Source organism: Schistosoma mansoni, chromosome 1 (genome assembly GCF_000237925.1).
Source record: "Schistosoma mansoni strain Puerto Rico chromosome 1, complete genome".
Lineage (NCBI taxonomy): Eukaryota > Metazoa > Platyhelminthes > Trematoda > Strigeidida > Schistosomatidae > Schistosoma > Schistosoma mansoni.
The window spans coordinates 37,959,599-37,978,430 of record NC_031495.1 but is presented as its reverse complement, the minus strand read 5'-3'; the positions used below and the strand labels follow the sequence as shown (position 1 = coordinate 37,978,430).

Genomic DNA, 18,832 nt, shown 5'->3' with positions numbered 1-18,832 from the left:
TTAAACCGGTTACACGCAAGCATTTTCGAATAGTTCACTCAATACTTTAAAGGTTAGGAGACATGTGTTTGAGGCCTTACTGCCGGAGACGAAAACCCGTGGAGCAAGGTGAGATGTGTTACATTTTAGGATTGAATTCCGCCTTCCGCTGTATGACAGCAATATTACTACAGATCCTGATCGTCTAATTGAAACACCACTGCTGTCACATCCCCATTGTAGTTCGCTCTATAACTTTGTCTTCCGACTACGACCTTACTGCTCTTAGTCTTACCACTCCAATAAATTGACCCAACATGGTAGAATCAAAAAAACGAGTAATCCAACCAATATGGCTCCAATGAATCATCTCGATATACGAGCTTGATCACCAACTCAAGATGGCAGTTACATTCGGGCAATAAGTTCTTCAGAGTCTAATTCACTGAACAATTTTCAGGAATGAATAATGACAAATATAAGTCTCTAACTTCAGAGGATGGAATATATATATATATTCGACCCATTAAACCGGAATAACTGCCAACCATACACGAAGTGGTTTTTAGAAATCCACTATTCTTCATAAGCTAAACTCTAAATTGTTACTCAACTAGTTTCTCCTCCTTTGTCACAAAAAATATGCCTCAAGAGGATATTCTTAAATGAATATGTACCCTTGACATCATCATCAAGCATATAAATATCTATATGTATATACATCGTATATTGATTAACAGAATTCCAAACGCTTATAGAAGACAAAAAGGAAAAGACAGAGAAGCAAACTTCAAGATTTGAAAAAGAACTGTTGACAGTTCAACAGCGAAAATAAGAAACCCCTCTCTGTTGATAGTGTCGATATATATAAATATATAATACAATGGGTCTAAGTCTTAGTAGACTAATAAGCGGTAGTATCGATGATAATAGTAATAATAAAAGACAATAACTAATGATGTAACAAACACCAAAGTACAGACAACATTACGTAATTTTATCATTGATATGGTAAGCAAATGTACAAAACAAGGCGCTTGAAATGAACAAAAACAAAGAAAAAGGAAAAATGAGGAAGATAATTCTTGTTTTATAATTTTAAATTTTCTAATGGTAAATTATAATCAGATTTTGATTCATCTGATAGCTGAATTGAATGATTATTTATTGTTAAAGAATGTTTAGATGGTTTTGTTGTTATGGTTGAAGTGAATGAACGACTCATTGTTGAATTAGTTCTATTAGGTAATTTATTATGAGTAGATATTTGTTCATTTAATGGTTCAGATATCTGTAAAAATGTAATAGGATAAAATGTATGAATACATAATATTGAAATTTTAGATCAAATCTTTTGAAATGATCATCCTCTGATGGAAGGCCTAATGATGTGTGCACTTTGCCGCCAAATGACCGCGTACGGCCGAGAGTGAGGAGAGTCCGCTCTCCCTCTCAAAATGCTCTCACGTGGCCACGCATATATAGCCTCTGCCAGGGAAGTCCTACTCACTGCCTTCACTCGACAGGCGTGTTGTTTACGAAAGTGAGAGGACGAAAAGCGAATGTCCGGCGCTTTAACCGAATTGGTGGACACGCAAAGTCCACCTAGGGGAGTTGAAAAACCCTCATTCCAAACCAATGGTGCACATCGGCTGGCTCCAGTATCCTGAGGAAACAAACGGCGTATGAATCAATCGTTGGTGACCGACTACCATGGGACTGCATCTCCTTACGATGCTCCACTGCCTTGTAGATCAGACATTTAGGTCAAAGTCTCTGAGTGTGGTCGCCTAAGAAAACCACCTGCTTCAGTTTGGGTAACTGGGCAGTATCGCAGCGCTCACACAAATCAAATGAGATTTGTGCGGTGCATATTTATCTGGTGCTTCCTTGTACCAATATTTATATGTTTAAATAAAGATAGAATTACCTTTATTCATTAGGTCAAGATTGAATCGATTTCCTTACTCTAGTATATAGTTCATGACGATCACCTGGGATGTATACTCGCAAATACCGTCATCAGTTGATTGACAGAAATTCAATTTCGGATGCTGTTACATAGTATAAAGGCGATTGTCACTCCCTAGCTACACACATCGCGGAAGGAAATTTTCTCTAGAGGGACCTGAAAATGAAGCTGGGTTAGTGATCCGGGGACGTAACCGCTGAATGTAGGCCTTTTTATGAGAATTTTTTAGGGTGTTACCTCTATAATTCGGAAGGTCTTACCTCAAGAGACGGAGATCGGTGGGATAAGGTGTGGTATCACATTTCTAAGGTCGACCTTTCCTAACCCATTCCTTTCGTTGTGAGAAGGAAACATCGCTCCAAATACTGGTTGTCCGAGAGATACATCTTACTAGTGTCACATCCACATTGTAGTCGGTTGTACAACTTTGCCCCCAGACCTTAAGTTGCTGTTTTTAGTTTTAACGTTCTTCAACCGACCTGTCTAGCATAAAGGAACCTGTGTTCCAGCCAATATAGCTCAGTTGAGTCATCACCAGACTACCATGTCAAGGCTTCAGCTACGATCGTACAGTTGCTTGACAGGAATCGAAAATTGCTATGACAGATTACCCTCAGACGTAGTCAGAAACCTCGCCATAATACTTAAATCAGCTGGTAGGTTACATATAGTGATTGATATTTAGGCAATAATTACTGTTCATACCTAAAAAGTACACAGTGGATGAATTAAAACAACAAAATATCTGAAGAAAAACTATACAAAATCTAGTGGCCATAAACGTGTAGTACAACTTACCAAGTCAGCTAACGTTTTAGGTCGTTGAATATACTTACGGCGACTATCAATCGACTGCTTTTTCACCAATGGTCGATTTTCATGATTATCAGGTCTTTTATACGTCGTTGAGTTGTGACTATTTGTCACAGTTATTATCTTATTTCCAGGGGTACCCCAAAGGGTTGTACTATCACAGTCACTAAATGTTTTATTCATATCTAAAACAGAATTGTTCACGGTAGAATTACTAGTGGAAACTGGATGAGCGAGTTTCGATGGAAGGATAGGGGGAATAAGTGTAGAATTACACATATTAGGGATTGTATTATGTAAATTCAAGAGTTCTCTCAAGATTTCCACAAAACTTGGTCTGTTACTTGGTTCACTTTGCCACATACGTAACATTAAAGCATATACTGTAGATGGACAATCTTCTGGAGATTTCATTCTATATCCAGACTCAATATGACGTAATACTTGATTAGCCATCTAGCGAAAAAAAAACAATCCCACACAACATAAATAGTTATAAATTCTTTCGAAATATGTTTTTGTTTGTCAATAGATTCATGAGAAACAAGTTATGTAAGTTAAATTACAAAAGTGTAAAGTAAACGTTACAATCTGAACAACACGGCAATACAATGAAAAGGATCAGTTTTGTAGTCTGTGAGTTACAATTAATATTTCATAATATGTGAGATATTTAGTTGTCAGTTAATTACAATCAACATAAAGCTTGAAACAACTGTACATTATAGTCAAAGTTATCAAAACACATTAGCGCAAGATCATGGATCATTTAAAGTTAAACATCAACACCCTTGGATCCCGGCTCAGTGGTCTAGAGGCTAAGCGTTCGCGTGCGAGACCGAAGATCCTAAGTTCTAATCTTGCATGCGTAATCGTGAATGCGCACTAATGGGGAGTCCCATACTAGGACGAAACGGTCGCCCAGTGCTTCCAGGTTTTCAATGGTGATCTAGCTTAGATCGACTCATGAATTCGACTGTTAAAAACCTACAATATCGACAAATCCCCATTCTGACGTTAGCAAAAGATTTGAAATAATTGTACCATACATGACAGTAATGCTAAGGTAGTATAACGGGACGGTTGTTAGAAAAGTTCGAACTGTCTCCTGTCTGAAGTTATTTTGTTTATATTCTTGTTGTATAACTATTAAATACTTAAACTACTGATATATATTCTCCTCTTTGTAACCCTTTTCGTTCTGCTTACTGTTGTTACATGTCATATTTGATATGCTTGATGCTATTACGAGTTCACCTTACCCGGTAAACGGAACGAAGGTCAATGACACGATAGGCTAATTCTAATCCGCTGTCCCCGGCCCAGCTAATTAGATCAAGAAGTTTTGATGAGGCGTAAGAATGTATTCTACAAGCACCCACAAAATACGAGGTCACTAAGCACACAAACTAAGCTTATTTATACCATGATAGAAACGGCCTTGGGAGAGCCACAAAATAGCGTACTAAAAAATCCGTCAACCAATGACAGTCAAGGAATTCCGAGTGGGAAGTGTAAGCTGTAGTTCAACTAAGCGTTTCTTGGCGCGAAAACATAAAATTTAAATTTCCAGAATAAAATTACAGAATTAGGACCTTTTCCAAATGAGTTCTCGGGGTCTAACGTCTCCAACAATATTGTTAATTTATTACGAACCTACTATTCAGTTATGCCATTATTGTGATTTCTTAATTATACTGATGTGTGGTCAGGATTTTACTCTCAATTATTGTATGAGTTTTTAGTCATGATTGCACTGGATACAATAGAGAACTGATCTGTTTTCTACTGTTATCTTCTGACTGGCCACTGTGTTAAAAGGAGTTCGAGAACCAATAAACATTAAAATCTTGGTTGCTGTTCATTGTTCGATAAGTAAATTTCTAAATAGGTTACCGAACCTGTTGACAACAAAGGTGAACTAATCGACAGTCAGAGTAGAAAGAGGTCATACTTCTGCTTTCCCGACATTACGGCTCGATCACATGGGGCCCAAGAAAACAACCTGTTGTTATTGTCTCCCGGCAAAAGATAAACATGGTGGTGTTAACTAGGAATGTGAATGGCCAAGTTCAGCGTTTAGGAGATGAGAATTGTTTAGGTGATAAGTAGAGACTTGATAGTCGCAGATGACGAAGTCAACATTCCCTAGCCTTGTACAAAAGGTAATCATCATACGATACAGTCATCACTAATGTTCTGTTTTGCGTCCCTCCTTTGAAACTCAAGTATAGACTCAAACCGAGTATAGACTCAACCAGTTATCGGCGGTATTTTAATGGGCAAGACTGATACTCCCTTCGGAGTAACTTCCCGGATTCCGATCATTTTCTGGTTTACACAGAATTTACCTTTTGTTCCGATGGTCAATGAATTTATCGTTTTAAAATGGATTCATCTAAGCAAGACTGGTAGTCAGCTCATCAAAATAAATATTAACGACTGTCAATCTTTCACACATACACTCAAAGTACATATTATGTTTACAAACACTAAGGGGAACAGAATAGCATTCTCTCTGAGAAAAGACGGTGCTTTTTTCAATAAAACCCTTATTATTTGATTGTTCCCTGTTAGACAAGTAATCCAGTGATAGACTTGACAATGAGATTGAATAGTTATCAAAGAACCCATAAATAAATCAATGAATTAAATAACTTACCATTCGTGGATATGGTATACGTCCATAAGAATAAATCTCCCATAATAATATGCCAAAACTCCAAACATCAGATTTTGTTGTAAACAACTTGGTGTTTTTCCAAGTTTAAACAAAAACGAACCAAATAAAAATTAGATTAATTATCAGTATGAGGTTGTGAAAATTATTGAATTTCATTAAATTCATGAACTGATCCAGGTCCTGGGTTCGAGTCCCGCGTGCGGGGTCGTGGATGCAAACCGCTAAGGAGATCCATTCTAGGACGAAATAGCTATCCATTGATTCCAAGTTTCTAATGATGGTTTAGTTTAGATCGGTCGATGACCCCAATGAAATTAGACAAGTTAATTTTATCAGTAAAGATATTCAGTTGTTTTCTTTTTGAGGCTACACACACATACATTTAGGAAACACTGTGTTTTATCATTAAACAAACCTAGAGTGTGCCAACTTTTATTTTTGAATAAGTTTGAATTGTGCTCTAACTATTAAAATTTGGGTAGCTCAATAGAATCAATTGTCCTTACAGTAACTGTATGACTTAAAGCTTAGCACAATTGAATGATCATTGGGTAGTAGGTTTTATCGATCAAGCTGTAATATGACCACAAGTCTAAGTGACTCGACATTAAGAATGATTAGCGTACCTGATAGTTAAAGATTGTGGATAATATGGTTTAAAATAGTTTGCAATGGTGTAAATGCATTCACTCATTATCTTCCTATTAGAATCTGAGTCCCGAACTCTATTTATACCTTTTTTCTTCTTTAATTTGTTCTTACTACTACTGTTACTGTTACTATGTCTAGCACTCAGGGTTTTTTCTTGAAATAATTTTATCTCACTGTGCTAAGGTAGTAAGACAATTTGAACCGATATACAAGTGTTAAGTTCTGCGTTACACACGACTAACTGCATCATGTTGAAGTTGTAAGGTGATTGGAGGTAACCAAAAAGAAACCCTGTTTGACCGAGGTTTCATGTCAGTTTGAATACCTCCAGAAGTATCAGTTTCCTTAGCATTAAAGATACGCCTTACTGACCAGTGTCAACTAGCCTGAAGCATAGATCATCCAGAATTTCGCCCCAACTACTTTTAAACACCTTGATTCAAACAGCTGTTTATCGATAAATCAAAATTTTACTGCCTAGCCTGAAAACGTGAAAATTCATATCATGACAGACCACCAATCAGCCAGAACAATAAATATCAACTTTTCCGGAAAAAAACTACCTAAAGTACAAAATTAACGTGGAAACATGTCCTTACTCGATCGCGTACAGCTTCTGGAGCTGTCCATTTAAGAGGAATTGCTGCATTATCATGCAATACCATTGGATTTAAAGATGTATTATTATTACTGTTATTAGCTGCCTCAAAAGATTGACGATCAGTTTCATGATCAGGTTTAGGATATTTTTCAATAGTATCACTTAATGGAGAATTAAGAATAACTAACGTTGGTGTGGTATTATTCGATCTCGACGTTTGATTTGACGTAGCACCAGGAACAATTGACAAATCATGTAAATCTCTAGCCATACCGAAATCGGCAACTTTAGCAATTAAATTAGGCTTTTGTCCAGACAGCAGAACATTTCTAGCTGCTATATCTCGATGAATAAAATCACGTTCTTCAAGATAAACTAGCCCACGACAAACATCACTGAATAAAAAGAACGAGAAGAATCATCAAACCCTAGAATTTTTATTTTAAAAAAGGTTTCAAACCACGTAAAATTCCATAAATTCAAATGTAAGTTTGAAAAACACTGGTAGAAGTCCCCTATTCTATGTTGTCATGGTTACTAGTATCACAATACGCTTCTGATCAATAATTAATCACCTTATTCATTGTCTAACACATTCATATAAGACGTCTAACCGCTTATCATAGTAATCATCCCACAAAGTTGAAATTTAATTGATATTATAAATATTTTTTATGTTAATTTGTGTGGAAACAAGACTAACTGTAAGCCTCCTGAATTATTCCAATGAATAGAAAAGCTTACTGATGATGTGCACCAACATGCTTCATTTCTAGTTAATGACTGCCAACCGTAGCGGTTACCTTGAAGTGACGATTACGCTCACATATCGAAATGATTCAACCGAGCCGTATTGGTTAGATCACCCGTTCATTTGGGTTCTATCATGCTGGGTCACATGGTTGGAGAGTGGTAAGACTAAAGACAACAAACTCATAGTCAGGGCATGAAGTCGTACAGTCGACTGCAATGGGAATGTGACAACAGTAACATGTTCCACTCAGACAACCAGCACCTGAAGTGATAATGCCTTCCTATAACGGAGAGAGGGGATTGAAAAAGATCGGAACTCTCATGGATTTCTGTTGCCTACAGTAAGGCTTTAAAAGTATGAGGTTAACTAATCTAAAACTACTCACAAAAAAACCGTATATGATCAGTATTGAGTATTTGGGCATGGTACTCACGCCTCTAGATCGCCAAGACTACACCTAACCCAGTTTGATTGTTGGGTAAAGACGAAAAACTCATAAAAGACCGTGAACTAGCGGATCCAAAAATGAACAAGTTCGTGTCAATCAGGTTCAGGTGTTTTTCAACCAAGTCATCTCAGATCTCGAACTAACAATCTTTTTTCTTTCAAGAAAAAAATTTGTTCAACAAAAATTCAGTCACTTTTCATAGACTGATATCACGTTTTGGTCTAGTCAAAGCATTCCTTTTATTTTTAACAACTCATAAATTGAAAATCCCCAACCACTTTGGTATACTTCAGCAAAACTATTGAGGATGCTTTATCTTAAAATACAACGTACAAGATAGAAAAACGATCTTTTAATTCGTATATCCATTGAAGATGATTTTTGTTTAGTATTCCAGTTGTATTTAGTTAATTGGTTCTTAGTGTATTTGGTTTTCTTGTAATCATTATTTCGCGATGATTTTGCATTCAGTGACAATTATACAGTTAATAAAACTCTGTAATTAACAATCATTGAATTGATAAATAACATAGCTAGATTGGATATAAAATCAATCTTCTTTGATCTCGCGCAATAATCCCAAGATTGGTCCTTCGAAATAGTTGGAGAGGGAACCTGGAAGCGAGAACTATTTGCATATGGTATTACAGTTGTCGTTAGCGTTTCGTTGCATATTCGGAATCCGTAAAGAAAAAAGAACTAGAAAGGGAACATTAGGAACAAGTAAATTCTCAACTCTTATTTACCATGTTCAGATGTTGGTAATTGGTTTGGAACCACACCCTCAATGTGACGTCTAGTGTTAGTATCCCGATTTCACAAACCGATGTAGGTGAATCACGATTAGGACCAGCGACTTAGTGACTGAAGTTCGATCACCATACTCACTAAGCTGATCGTTCCACACACACAACTGGAACCACCAATCATACACAAAACAATGATGTTCATAGATTCAGTCAAATAAATGAATACATTTTGATTTTTTTTTAATTAAGAAAAGTGAAACAAAGTTTATTTTAAAACGATAACAACGATCATTATAAGCAAAGCTGGATAGTGGCTAACTGTGGAATCCAGTTTGACTCGCGTTTCGTTCAATTCGGGACTCGTCAGATAGATGTACCTGCACCTCAGAATTGATGTTCACTCTGGGACTCGAACCCAGCTCCGTTCGCTTCAAACACCATCATGTTATCGACTTAGCTACTGAGTCCTGATAGCCACTTGCTGGTGCAATGGGGTAGCTGGGTGGATAACGCGATAGCGTTTGAAGAGAAAGGTACTGGGTTCAAGTCCCAGAGTCAACATCAACTCTGAAATGCAGGGTACATCATCTGACGAGCCCCCAAATGGGGACGTAACGCGCGGTCAAAAGCGGATTTCCACCCCCCGGGGGGTGAAGCCTATCCATCTTTGCTTATAAAGTGAAACAAAGTTTATTTTAAAACAATAACAACGATCATAACTTACATACTAAATTTTAATTTAGTCAATTCTGTAATTTCATCACGTGTACGAGAATGTAAATAAGTAAGTAAACTACCATTAGATAAATATTCTGTAATTAAATATACAGCATCATCTGGTTCATATACTAAACCAATAAATGATACCAAATTAGGATGATTTAATTTTCTATTCACCAGTATTGTATTCAAATGTGGTCATCCATTAAGATATTTTATATAAAGAAAAAGAAAAGAAAAGTAAAGAAAAAAACAGAATGTCTGATTTTAAATGATTTTCTTTTTATGTGAAAATTTATCATCAAATTTAAATGTGCTATTTTCTTCTTAAATACTTACTTACTTACGTCTGTTACCCCCAATGGAGCATAGGCCACCGACCAGCATTCTTCAACCGACTCTGTTCTGGGCCTTCTTTTCTAGTTCTATCCATTTTTTGTTCATTCTTCTCATGTCTGTCTCCATTTCTCGGCGTAATGTGTTCTTTGGTCTTCCTCTTCTTCTTCGGCCTTCAGGATTCCATGTGAGGACTTGCCTTGTGACACAGTTGGGTGATTTCCTCAATGTGTCCTATCCACTTCCAGCGCTCCTTCCTGATTTCTTCCTCCGCTGAAATCTGGTTTGTTCTCTCCTACAGCAGGTTGTTGCTGATAGTGTCCAGTCAACGGATCCGAAGTATTTTGCGTAGACAAATGTTAATAAACACCTGTATCTTCTGGATGATGGCTTTCGTAGTTCTCCAGGTTTCCGCTCCATACAGTAGAACTGTTTTGATATTTGTATTGAAAATTCTGATCTTGGTGTTGATTGACAATTGTTCTGAGTTCCAGATGTTCTTCAGTCGTAAATATGCTGCTCTTGCTTTGCCGATCCGCACCCTTACATCTGCATCAGATCCACCGTGTTCATCAATGATGCTGTCCAGATATGTAAAGGTTTTCACATCCTCCAAAACTTCTTCGTCAAGTGTAATTCGATGAACCTCTATTAACCAGTTTATTAACTCTTGCAGAGTAAGATACACAGGTTGTAAGTAAGTGTTTGCTTTCAACTTGAATTATGGGAATATATTCCAGTGAATTTTTACGACAGAGTAAGAGGAAACCTATTAGGAGTTCTATCCTTGAATATTGAATCCGTTTTAATCACTACACTGATCCATTGGCTGATATTAAGGTTGTTTATATAATTCGTCCAAGATTTCTTCATATCCAACTCCTTAAACCAGAAAAAGCTCTTTTCTATCCATGGAATGAAGCCTAAACTGTGTGTACAACAGAAGAAGTATGTCTTATCGTCATCCTTTCAAGGGTCTTAAACCATTATTACTATTATTGTTTTAATCTGTAATGATTTGGGTTGTCCCGTTGTTGATATTTTGACTGAATTTTGAACAGTTTTAATTGAAATATGTGTAGATTGTCTCGGTATAACCATTACAACACAACTTTATATAGAATAGATCAACTGTGACTAGCAAGGGAATACAAGATGGGCGTTTTGTCTCATTTAACACTCATCAACTAGATGTACTTGGATCATCACAGAGTTAATATCCACTCCAGGATTCGAACTCAGCGTTAAAACAGTGAACAGCTTCTCTATATACTTTTAACACATGTAGACATAAACCTCTCATACAAAACCTTGAATCAGATTTGAAACATTACTAACCATTCAAAAACACTGGGGATGAAGATGGGAAATCACAGTATGTAATACTAAATGACAACAATACTCATAACTATAATTACGTGGAAGAACAGACTTACGTCATAAGTGATGCTTCATAGGTTATAGCTAATTTAGAAGCAGTCTTTTTGTAAATTTTCACCGCTACTTGTCGACCACGATAGGTAGCTTTAAGAACTTCTGTAATTGTAAAGAAATAAATGAAGGAAATAAAACTTGTGAACAGACTATTTGAAACAATCCTAAAACGTCATACTTCAACAGTACACACTTGCGAACACAGATGTCGTACTCGAGTGGTTGGTAAATATCAGCTCTAACGGTCGTCTAATTCCAAGCCTGATTATCAAACGAATGGAGGATATATATATATATACTGGTAAACTAATGTAGAGTGAACTACTAATGCTACTTAGTACACTTCCCTTTCGATAAACTAGTGAACATATTGGAGACATTTTGATGTCGTTTTCAGTTGGTAAAATGTAAGTAAAGGTTTTATATGTTTATTGAGGTAAAGTCGAGAGCTAACTAGGTCATGGTTGATAATAATCTTAAGATAATTGAATCAGTTAAGTCATATGATAATCTGGGTTGTTGTTAGCGTTTACATGATGTTAATCTGATTTTAAAAGGTCGGGTTCATAACTCTTCGGTGAGAGCAGTTTCACCCTATGCTTATTATATCTTGCCTCTCTGAGTTGAGAATGTTAGGTAACTCTCTGAGTTTGTTTATTGTCATCTCCAGAGGATCGGTGACATTTGACGCTAACACTGTATTAATAATACACAGGTTTGGCAACGTTTGTTCGGGTACAGTGACAGTAATTCTAGTAATGTCATCATCTTGAAACACCGAATTCAGTGACCTGGACATGTACTACTAATGTCGTCTTGGGAAATTCCATATCGTTAATTATTTTCCAACGCTGGGACTGGTTGGAGGAAGCGGATAGGTGACCAGTTTATGACACAGTGCCGAGGTATAGAAGAAGACTGTATATGACTGGTATTTGTCTGTCCTTTATGATTCCCCGATTGAAGTCCTAGTAAAAGTGCAACTCGGAGGTTTCAGAAGTTATTAGACATGGCTCAAAATAGAAGCCAGTGTGGCGATCCTGTTGCAATTTTCTTTTACTTTCTTCATAAAAGTGAAAACAGCTTCTTTAAATGAAAGAATTCTTCCTGATTGTATCTTCCTCAACTGAACTGTTTATCTTATTATTTACTAACCTCTTTCGTTTTGTCATTTTTTTATTTTACTCACCTTACTTCCCCTATTATTTCAAAATCTCACTTATTGTATGGTGCATATTTATTTTGTACCATTACTTATGTATTTAAATAAATACACAGGGCTGGCAAATAATTCACTCATTATTAGTAAACTCCAAACAGTGACAAAGACCACTTTCAAGGTAGCATTTCGCAAATGAGCACAGCAATGGCAGACACAAAATGATGTACTACTACCACTCAACTCGGATAAAAATTCGGCAATACGCTTTATGGGTAAGTCATAAAATTTACCCAACCAAGTTAAGAAATGTGATTAAATTAATGGATTTAGACATAGAATATACTTACCACCGAATTCTCCACGTCCAATACGATCACCTAATGCAATTTCTTTGCGAAAAATGAGATAACCAAATTTTTGTAATTCACTTAATCGTTTTCTTTGCATATCTGGGACTGGATGAAGAAGCGCACAAACTAATCCGCGTTTGGGTTCCGAATAAAACTGATTAGGTGGTGTAATGGGACAAAAGATAAAACGAAGAGTTGAACAGAGATTGTAAGAAATTGTGATGCGACGGCTTAAGCACTCAGATTCAAACTAATCGACAAATTTTATTTGTATTCTCCGATTGTTTCTGACAAGATCTATAATTGATCAGTTTCTATTGGTATACCTTTATACTCAGCTGATAACGTGCAGGCTTTTTAAATGAAATGTATTAGGTTCGAGACCTAAGGAGAATATCAAAAGATATGAATGGGTATCCGACTAAAGAATCCCTAGTTAGACGAAACGCGCGTCTTGGACTCTAAAGTTGGCCACAGTCCAACTTTATTAATGGATAAAGGACTCAGAACATGTTTCAGTTCGAAAGGCATCCCTTTCGTAAATTCGCGATGATAGATAGATCCATAGAGTAAACGGTGAAACTAGTTGTCTTTAAAAATATACCCTTTAGACTATTAAGTGGACATTATAAGCAGAGATGGATGATGGTTAACAGCGGGATCCAAGACGCACAATTCGTCCTGTATGGGACTCGTCAACTGGATGTATGTGCATCCTAAGGGTTGGTGTTCACTCTGAGACTCATACCCAGTACTATTCGATCCAAACGCAATCCCGTTATCCACTTAGCTACTAAGTCCAGATAACCACTGGCTTGTACAATGAGAAGATACAAAGAACCAACACAAATGAAAGTTGTATGTTGTATGCTGAATGATTGATGATGTTTATCGGTCAATAAAAAAGCGCTGATATGATATCATAGATTATCACGAAGGAAAACAAACAGACGTCATCTTTATCCAATAATAATATACAAATGATATATATATATACACAACAAGAGATAAATATTTTTCTGACTTATTTTCCCCCCTTAATTTCTCATATTTTTTAATGGTTAGCGGCTTTGTACTTTTACAAAAATGAAAATAATAAAACATTTAGCTATTACATACAAACCGAAAAGATATCATTATTAACTACTGATTCCGGCTTTATGTCACCCAGTAATTATAAACAGATTTTAAATATCATATGAAATTTATTTATTTATTAATTTATCAGCAATGTATTGATGTAACATCCATCTTGGACATTCCAGTGTCATATCTTAAATCAGTCAATCGGTGAATCATTTAAACCGTAACATTTGGGACAAACGTCTGTCGACCAAAATTATCACGCTTCATTTCGCCACGAAGGGAAGAAAAACTAACAAGAACCTCCAAGAGCAGGGTCGATTTTCAACTGCTACGTTTATCGAAAAATGAAGGATACAGTTAGGAGGGAACAAATAAGGTCGTCAGGGATGTCCGCTTTCCCAATTTTTACTTTGTCATAGACATGTTTTCAGAGATAACGCACTAATCGTCTAACTTTCATCTCCCTATGCTAATGGGACTGCCAAACCGAAACATGGCATCAGTGCTCGAAGTCACTAACTTCTAGTCTGAGCCACGTTGGTAAATGCAGACTACTTGGTTGGGGTCCGCGCAACTGGCGTAACCAGTGGTTAGAGACTGTGTGTGACATGGCTCAGAATCGATCACAATGGTGCAGGTGTATACACTCTTTATCTTCCCTTAAACCTTGAGATTAAAATTGCCTCATATCTGTCTTTCTTTTTGTACTATATCCTTATATACAATCTTTCTGTTATATTACCACCACCAAATTAACTATTTCTATAAATTTGGTGTTCATCTTGATGTGCTAATGAGGTATGGCAACTTGGACCGATGCATATATGTGCCTGGTCCTACGTTGTAGTTGACTACCTGACGCCCAAACTAACGAAAATAATTACTACATATGTAATAAAAAACCTATTTTATGAAACACTCACTTAACACTAATGACCCTTAAAAGAAGAAACGATAGCTTAAGCAATCTTCCATGTACATTGTTTAACTCAACTACTAGACTACACAACATTATGACCCAAAACAACAACTCACCTGAACTAGTTCTAAAAGGCTTGAAAACCAATCTGTTTCGTCTAACGTGTAGTGGATTTTGCTGCAAATTAGAGGTGTTGAATATTCGGAATGTTGGTTAGAAGGGGTAGCTTTGAAAGGCCTACGGACTATGCGATAGTGCTGTACATTAGTCATAGTATTTGGAGGCGTCACTGTAGAATTTTGGTGTTCAGTAGTATCTGGGCTTCCGACTGCACATGCAGGTCCAACAACACATAATGTTAAACCGCCACTGTACAAATCGGACTCACGTATTAGAAAACTTCCGACAGGACTACCAGAAAGTAAACTCTCTGATTCGGCACGAGAAATCCGTCCATGATACCAACTAAACAAAGAAGAAATCAGTGTTTAGCATTATTTACAAAATATTATACTGAAAATTCCCAACCAACAGTCATAAGAGTCAAAAATTTCACGAGACTAAGTACCAACGTAGCTTATTTGAAATTATATCGTTCAATGCTTTCGGTTGGTAGTTTAACTATCAAACCATAACTTCATCCGGAGAACGTATAGTTTAGTACAAGATTTCAGCTGATGGGACTAATACTGTCTTAAATATAGGTTGGGTTCACCAAACTGCGACGTAGGTCACGACAGGGAACGAGTAGCATATGGCACTAACTGACATAGTTGATCCATGGTTAAAAATCACTCAGCCCGCACTTAGATCTAAAGTGTGGTCTTAAGTTTGATAGGTATAGAAGAGACCTAATACATTTGAAATTTTGATGTGTATCAGAAGGCATGTTTATAAGTGGACTTTACCAAACATAACCACCACTTACATACTTTATTCATTTTGCCAACTTTATCTTGGTGTGATGTACTGTGGCAACTTAGACTGCTGCTCATATGCACCAGATTCTTACGTTCTTTATAACTAACTTACTGAATTATATTTTAATATGATCACGTATTTTTGAGTGGGGTTTAAAGTAATTCGTAGCATTGTCCAAGAACTCCAGTAAAAAAATCATGAAATCTTTGTTTAGACATATTCAAGTATTAACAATGCTAAATACATCCTATCCTTGAATCAAATAGAAGGCACATATTTCTTACTACCCTTTTGCCTATTTACACATCTTTAGATCAGACGCCAGGTGATTAAAAATCCTAGGGATAATAGAACTTTGATTGTTAAGGGTTTTTCTTCGAAACGTACACAAGGAATATTTATCCCTTAACAAGTAGCTGAGATTATTATTATCTGAAACTAGTCCAATAAGAATATACCCAACATTCTCAAACAAACCAATATTTTAATAATTTTAAACGGAAAAACCATCTTACGATCAGAACTCGTTGTGCCTCTTGACTTGATGTTAACCAGTTTTTCGACCGTGACAAAACTTGAGTGATAAGCTGCTATTCTCATTTAGTAGTTAATATGGAAGAAATATCGAAATTAGAAAAAAAGATGTGACAGTTTCTACAGAAATACCGCTAAAAGGGCACGGAATTGCTAGTCTGATGTAAAGATTAACGGCTGTAAAAAGGTGTAAAGGTTTTCGATGGTGGCAGAGATCCAGATACATCAATTTGCACATGCCGCAACCGTCTATCAGACAATTGAAACTGACCTGATGAAAATACTGTATGCCAGTGAATCTTTATCCATTGATAATGCATGCAAGTGCGTGTCCACCTTCTAATGTCAGTATTCATTTCGGACCATAAAAAGCGATAAGATCTAAGCCTCACAGTTTTGCGCATCAACGGATTTAATGGGGAGTAAAGGTCACGAAAGAGGCTTTTTTCTGCAACGTTTATGAAAGAATAAATAGTTGTTGCCGGTTAAAACATTACGCGATAGTAGAATCATAAAATGGAATAAGAATGCTTCTAAGAACCGAGCTAGACTTAAATATACAGGCTATCGGATCTGAATCATCTAATTGGAACCCAAACCCGTTATCAAGGTCAATATCTATCTGATGTCGGATACGATCAAATTCGTCTCTTGATAGCACAACCGCTACAACACTTCCATTACCTTTGAAGAGTTTTATGTCTGTAGTAAACTGTGATAAGTAATTCAAATATTTAGACTCTTACAAAGTATTAAATGAGTAACAAGGTAGCTTAAAGACGGTGTAAATGGCAAACTCAAGAACTTTCTGCTGGTAACCTGTGTCCAATTACAGAATGAGTAGCCAGGATCTAACCAAACGCGCAATATCATCTGTGCTAGGTCTAACAGCTTTAACAAGGATATTGGTGGGATGTCGTTATTTGCTTATTTTTGTAGAACTGCTCAGACTGCAGTTTGGAGTATTAGTCTGGAAAATCATGCATGAACGGATGGGAATCGATTCACCTACCCAGTCTATGAACAAGGATCAAAGATAATCAGACCAACTTTGGACAGTACCTAGACGTCAAATCAGAGAACCGAAAACTTAACTTGAAGTTGAGTGCAAATTTTGGGTAGCTTAGGCTCTAATGTACAGTATACAATTACTGCCATTCTGATAGCATTCAGAAATGAGTAATACCCTAAGTACCTGTGACGAAAATACGCCATATTCTGGGGACGATGGATGGCTCACCTATTATGGGCGCATCTAACACCATGTACTGACAAAATGATGAGAGTACCACCATGTTATAACTACAACATGTATATGGAGTTTAGCACTAAGGAGCATAAAGATGTAGACGACATACAAATGTCACCACTTTTATAGACCATAAATATAATTATTGGTTCATTCAGTTTGAAACATAGGTAATTTAATTACCAGTGATCTTTGAGATTTTCTAAAATATCCGCCTTTCGCTGAACGTAATTTAGGGGGATAAGCCCAGTCTCTCCAAAAGCATTCTTCGCATGGGCCCAATTCGGATCCTTGATAAACAGATCGATACTGTTTAGTTTAAAAATTTGAGCTCACTTTGCCAATATTAATGATTTCTAGTGTTTCATTTTTACTAAATGGTAAATCTTCATTTTTGTCCTTCTTGAATGTGTAATTGGCTTTCACAACATCCCCAGCTTTGAACCCGCATTCCATCATACGTTCAAAGGTCATAATTTATGGGCACGTCGTTTGGATTTGCATTTTAGTTGTTTTATACGTTGCTTCCAAAAGGAATGCACCGTACACATTTGAACTAGGGAGGTAAAATAATCACAGATTCAATTAAAAATCTCATTCCAATGACCTATGTTAAACTAACTGATTCCTTATCCCCTTACTTTTACTTTGCACCACTTCGTTACAACAATGTAATCAGGATCCTGTTTTTCTGTAATCTAAGTTTTACTAAATTCAAATGGCTGAAATGGTTGAGGACGGAATAGAAGAAGCTTTCTCTTAACGGGCTGAGGTGTCTAGTAGCAGTAGATCACCAATACCTCCAGGCAAGAACCTAGGTATATTAACGATGATAGAGGAAAAAAGGAATTTGGTAAATCGTAATAATATGTTATCCTTAGTCCTTAAGAATAAGTCAAGTTTCCCCTTAAAGGACTCCTGGGAAGTCGCTTGGACCAGCTCAGTCGGCAACTCTTACGGAGTAGAAGTTGTATCTGCAGTCTGTTTTGTTATGTTGGGTCTCCAGTTTCTGGGTGTTACCTCTTATGTCAGTGTTGTGACTAAGCTTAAGAAGATGTTTAAGGGGATGACTAGAAGTGTTAAGGATACTGTAAGTCATAAGGTCACCTCCAAGATGCCTGTACGCTAACGGGTAAAGATTAAATGAATGGAGGCGCTCTTCATAAGGTTTGAATTTGAGTCCCCGAACTGATTTCGTAGCTCGACATTGGGTGCGTTCCAGAGTGTCCTTATCCTTTTGGAGGGAGGGAGGAAATACTATGTTTCCGTACTCTAAATGGGGAAAACGATTGAGGATTATGTGGAAAGTTCTACCGTCAAACTGTCCAAAAATGCGCTTCAATGTTACCAGTGCAAGGTTTGCTTGAAAGGCGTTTTTGTCACAGTTAGCGTACGACTTCAGGTCATAGGGTACCAACACTCTTAAATCTTTTTCGACTTGGGAAACTTCTAGGGAGGAGTTTCCTAAGTT

At 36.8% G+C, this 18,832-nt stretch overlaps 1 protein-coding gene across 1 annotated transcript; it reads right to left on the bottom strand.

Moving 5' to 3' along the window:
- Positions 1-692: 692 nt before the first annotated feature.
- On the bottom strand, positions 693-17,906 carry Smp_125360 (tyrosine kinase). Its single transcript, XM_018794314.1, has 11 exons — positions 17,698-17,906; positions 17,545-17,651; positions 14,774-15,122; positions 12,650-12,806; positions 11,143-11,242; positions 9,375-9,539; positions 6,948-7,094; positions 6,698-6,788; positions 5,427-5,513; positions 2,750-3,220; positions 693-1,270 (listed from the first exon to the last, which is right to left on the bottom strand). The coding sequence occupies exons 1-11, from the start codon at positions 17,833-17,835 to the stop codon at positions 1,070-1,072; spliced, it is 2,013 nt and encodes a 670-aa protein (XP_018648739.1). The 5' UTR covers positions 17,836-17,906; the 3' UTR covers positions 693-1,069.
- Between the last annotated feature and the right edge of the window lie 926 nt (positions 17,907-18,832).

Coding starts and splice junctions, on each gene's coding strand:
- Smp_125360 (XM_018794314.1), bottom strand. CDS start 17,835: ATGACCTTTGAACGTATGATGGAATGCGGGTTCAAAGCTGGGGATGTT. Junction 9,540..11,142: donor TATGAAGCATCACTTATGAC/GTAAGTCTGTTC, acceptor ACTGGTGAATAG/AAAATTAAATCATCCTAATT. Junction 3,221..5,426: donor GTATACCATATCCACGAATG/GTAAGTTATTTA, acceptor TTTTTTCGCTAG/ATGGCTAATCAAGTATTACG.